General features: G+C 47.5%; 1 protein-coding gene across 1 annotated transcript; it reads right to left on the minus strand.

The window, feature by feature from the left end:
- Nucleotides 1-546: 546 nt before the first annotated feature.
- Nucleotides 547-4,639, minus strand: LOC140827355 (uncharacterized). The gene is made up of 8 exons (XM_073190006.1): nt 4,273-4,639; nt 3,832-3,907; nt 3,602-3,762; nt 3,462-3,534; nt 2,798-3,380; nt 1,988-2,708; nt 1,325-1,887; nt 547-1,242 (listed from the first exon to the last, which is right to left on the minus strand). The coding sequence occupies exons 1-8, from the start codon at nt 4,637-4,639 to the stop codon at nt 547-549; spliced, it is 3,240 nt and encodes a 1,079-aa protein (XP_073046107.1).
- Nucleotides 4,640-5,283: the final 644 nt, after the last annotated feature.

The following is a 5,283-nucleotide window of genomic DNA, read 5'->3' on the forward strand; positions in this document are numbered from 1 at the left end:
CACCCAATGACCACAACACCAAACCAACAATCAATAGATAAGAAGCGGAGCCACCGCATGCAAGAACAGTAAGTAAACGTGTATGCGGGAAAGGGGTCCAACTGAAGTGCAAATACGTGTATGCGGGAAAGGGGTCCAACTGAAGTGCAAATGCATATACGTGTATGCGGGAAAGGGATCCGACTGAAGTGCAATGCATAATGTAAAGGACGAGGGAATCGTTTGAGTAGATGCAGCACATAAGAGCACGTAAGGGCATGTAAGGGTTAAGTCTTACCTGTGTTTCAAAGAGCCCCAGACTTACCAAGACTTAAGTGTCGAATACACTGGAGAACCGAGGCCAACTCATGGTCAATCCTTATTACCTGCTGAGAGTAAACGCATTTTTGTACACAAGACAAACCAACAAAAAGGGGAGCAGTAAAGGCAGATAATCGAATCTAAAATAGGGGAAAAGATAGTAAAGTTCCAACAAGTGCGCTTATCAAAAGAAATGCAAACGGCTATCTCGAACTAATGAATACTGGTCGACTAAACGAAGCAAGATCAAGGGAATAAAGCTCGAAGCTGTTCCCACTTGGCTAGACACTCCGATTGGGTATTTTCTGCTTCCCGAAGCCGATCGGTCCAGAGTTGATAGTCATCTTTGAGACTAAGGAGCTGTTGGCCTATAGCCTGTGAGTCTCTCCTACTGCCCAACAAAATAGCCTCCAAAGCCTCTGCTTCATCCAGCAAAGTGACCATCCTAGCTCGGCGTCGCAAGATCTCCTCCTCCAACTTTTTGACCTCGGCCTCCTCAGCGTCATAATTGGCCGCTGCTGCGACAATCTGCTCGCGAAGCGCCTTGTCATGCCTATCTAGCTCCTCTTTTTTCTCACGCTGGCTTTGGAAGGACGAGCGACGAGATATCATATCGGCAGTGGTGGCAAAGGCAGCATCAGACTCCGAAAAGATGGTCGGAAGGCCATCAAATATGCTGAACTCCGAGGTGGCAAACTCTGGAGAAGTCTTGAGAATGGATATAGATGAGAGCATGGCCAATCTCTGGGACTCCCCAAGCTGGTGCAAGCCAAGACCAAGGAAATTTCGAACTGCTATCTTGGCATGAGCAAGGGCTTCAACGGATGGGGCATTTCTCTCAAGAGTGGAAGTCTCAGAGGAAACACTATCAGAGAAGCTCAGGTCAAATTGGCCTTCCGGCTCGCCAATGAGACCGAGTCGCGCCCTACGAGATGTAAGATCCTGTCAAATAAACAAAGTCAAGGTTGAGCATGGCAAATACACGGAGGTATTCAAAACAAAGAGAAAAGTTGAAAGAAATTACCATGGAGGGAGTGGCCGCGGCAGACAGTGAACCAAGAGGATTTGGGCTGAACCCAGCACTAGAGGGAAACTCCGGCAACGTGTCATCCTCAATCAAAGGATCATTGATTCGTTTCTCAGAATCATCAAAATCATGGATGAGTTTAACACCAGAAGTTCCAACATGTGTAGACCCCTCTCCAAGTGTAGCAGTGCCGAGATCAGCATTAGAAACTCCATCACTATCCGACTGTGTGGTAGTAGGATCCTTAGAACTCGACTGCTTCGAGGCAGGGGGTGAATCTTCGTCGGCAAGGACAATTGGATCATCAAGAGTATTACTCCGGCTAGTGATCAATCTAGTCGAACGGCGAGTCGGGTATCGCCGATCCACAGTCTGAAGCTTAGGAGCAGTCTTTTTTGCCGGAGCAACCTTAGGAGCTACCTTTGTCTTGGAGGATTGAGATTTGTGGTGCACTTTGACCGGATCCTGATTGATTTTCAGACTCCCCTGAATATCCAATTTTGGAACTTTGAGAGCCCCAGAACTTTCCTCACCGAAAGCCAAGTCTCGCTTACGAGTACCTGCGTAAAACACCAAAAAAGTAAAGAAATGACAAGTATTGGTAACAAATAAGCCATGTGAATACAAACGCAAGTAAAGAGATACCAGACAATACCATACCAGGATGGTGGATCAATGAAGGGATCAAGGCGAGATATAGAGATCTCCACCAGGTAGCGAATGGTTCAGTTGTTCCTTTTTCTTGCTGCACAATAGAACCAAGGAATTTATGTGGCAGAGTGGAGAGTAGCTGCACAGTGGCCTTAGAAAATCTTCTGGATGCAACTTCCGAAGCTATATGGGTCAGATCCACTGGGAAGGACAGAATAGCTTGAGGAATCGCCGGTGACAGCCAAAATTGATACGCATACAAAGACGGATTGTAAAACTCGAAGGACCAGATGGATTTGTCGTTGTATGGTGGACGGGTAGAAGAACAATCTACCACCAACAACCTTTGATGAATGTACTGAGTCAACAACAAGGCAGCAATATCGTCAAGGGAGCGACCGTGGAAATCAGGATAAACTCCAACCCACAAGGGCTGTGTTAGACAGGAGACAGTGGGTCGCGATGGCAGATTAATGAACTTAAGCTTTTGGTGCTGCAGATATTTCATCAGCTCGGGGGCTGAAAGGATCAAACGACTCTCCATCAAGGAAGTGATACACAGCATGGCCGCGGAGCCGGCTGAAGAATCCATTAAACCAGGGAAATAAGAGAAGGCCCATATCTGCAAAAACCAGGCTACTCCCCCCAGCTTAGAAATAGGATCGTGGCGGACACATTGATTCAGACCACGATATATAGACCCCAGGAACATGACTGCTAAATTATAGACCTACCGGTGCTAAGAGAGCATGCTAATGGTAAGTACTCGGAGGAAGGCTTGCCGGAAGAAGGGCAAAAAATGTAATGGCAGATTAACACCCAGAGGAACATGGTGTGCTCAACCTCAGAAGGAACACCAGAGCACGAAGACCACTCTTTAACTACAGCCCTATAAGAGGGATAACAATAACGAGTATGGGCCAAAGCAGGAGCAGCAGGGTCGTCAACGAAATAAGGGGAGTCAGGCCCTGCTACCGGTAACCCCAAGAGCAAGGATATGTCATAGAGGGTTATGGACAATGGGCCGAAAGGAAAGATAAAGACGTTGCAAGAGGGGGACCAGAACCGAAGAAGACAATCAAACAGGACGGACTGTCTGGCTATTTTCATCTTAGATACTAAGATCAGGGGCCATAATCCCTGATGGCGCCACTGTTGCCCGAAGTGGGGTTCCAAGCGTTCTACCCAGTCAACCCAGTTGTCAGGAACCCTCGGCCAAGATTTGAATTGGGATGGCTCACCATGAGGTAATAGAGGTCGAGAGAGCAGTAAATCCCTGGAATGTAACGAAGGCAATGGAAAGAATAACTGATGAACTGGTGGGGGAAATTGATTGTTAGGATAGGAAGGGTGCCGGATAGGGCCAATGGTGGCAGAAGCAAGGAAATCGGCAGCATTAGTCCTGCAATCCGAATAACATACAGATAAGGGCACTACCGTACAAGAGGAAATCATACGACCTAGAGTAAGAAACAGCTAGTACCTAGGCTTAGCAGTAACCGCGTGATGGTAAAGGGCCCCAGGACTTGGTGAAAGTTGAGTAATAGCGGGTGCACCTACAAGAAATGTATTGATGACTCACACACTTGTCCAAACATTTAAGACTACAAGCCAAAGACGTACCAGATGGTGTCGATGCGGTAGGATGAACCAATGGAGTAGCCATTACTGAAGTGAGGATAGAGGTTGAAATAACAGCGGGCATAGATGGAATAACTACTCCTGAGGATAGAGTCGGCTTACTAGGAGCAGTCTGAGGTAGAGATGACGGTGCAGCTGGCAACCTGGATACCAATAAGGGAGTAAGCAAAAGCATGCGCATACTCTATTTCATAAGCAAATACACAACATACCTGGTGTCTGCTGCCCCAATAGGGATGGCGACAGGGACAGATTCACAGTCAATGGACTGATTGGGGTCAAAGACCACTGCATGCAAGTAAGCAATATTCAGAAAACCAATTGATGCAGTATATGCTACAGGGCCAAAAGATGGCCAAACTACCGCACCTACAACACAAAGGCCAATGTATGGCCAGACGACACCGAAAGTTCGTAATTTCTTTTTTTTAAAAAGTAGACAGATCAGACAAATATGGGTAGATGTTTGTTGTGCCGCTTCTCAGAGAATCAGTACAAGAACTAGTACGGGGAGTCACACTCTCTTCTCGAACAATCAAGTTTAACCACACAAAGCAAGAAATAGAATTGCAAGTCAATCAAAAAACGACAAACAATATTCAATGAATCAGGAAACACTAAGAAAAATTCAAGAAAGAGGAACATGAAGATACCCATGGCCGTGGAGAATGAAATCGGACGCCCTGATAAATCCATGGAAGCGGGTGAGATAATTGGCGAGGACGACGTGGGCACGAGTTGCGAAGGACAGGCAGAGGCGTCCCGAGGAGGAGCTAAAATGGCCTCCGCAGCTGTCAGTCGATGGCTCGAGCCAAGAGGGGTGATCGCCCGTGCGGAGGGAAACAGACCACCGCTCGTCGGAACGCCCATTGACGACCCAGCGACGGCCAAGAAAGGATTAACGCCAGTGGCAGAACCAGCGAACGCAATAGGTGCCGGAGTAGAAACGTTGGCTTGAGAAGATGGCGAACCCGCGGCGCTGGATGAGGGGAGAAATGACGGAGACGATTCCCGAGCCATCGCAAAATTCCCGGTATTACGGCGTTAGGGGAAACGATCGTGAAGGGTAGGCGAGCACACTCGGATAACCAGCGATCGATTCAAGGGGAGCTGGGTATAGTGTGCGAAGGCAGCGAGGAGAAGATGAACGGGGAGTAGGCGCGAGTCGAGCAGGGAGGAATTTCAAAATGAGCGTGAAAGTTAGGGTCCAGGGGAATGAATTGAAGTGCTCGGCCCATTAATGAAGCCCAATTCATAAGACATTTGTGGGCTATTACCTATGGAGAAATTGAAAATTGGGCTCGCGCATCGCATACAAGCATTTTGGCCCACGGGCCAATGCTTGCGGGGGGCAATTATTTGGGCTAAAAATAATTAAATTATGAAGCCCACGTTAAATTAATACAAGCCCGATTAAATTGTATGGGCCCTTCAAACTTAGCAGAGCAAGCCCAGTCCATTTAAACTGATCACGAGACGTTAAGTTGGAGAAAACGTGGGAAAAATCGTGGGAGGATCGAGACAGATCGTGGAATGAGAAGCGGGGAAACATGGGTCATGGGGGAGTGGAAGAAACCATATCTCACAGTGAAGAAAAAGGTTCATCGGCGACACAACAAGACACGAGACAACTCTACACAGACAAAATCTACAAATACTCTCTG

Source organism: Primulina eburnea, chromosome 3 (assembly GCF_022965805.1).
Source record: "Primulina eburnea isolate SZY01 chromosome 3, ASM2296580v1, whole genome shotgun sequence".
Classification (NCBI taxonomy): Eukaryota; Viridiplantae; Streptophyta; class Magnoliopsida; order Lamiales; family Gesneriaceae; genus Primulina; species Primulina eburnea.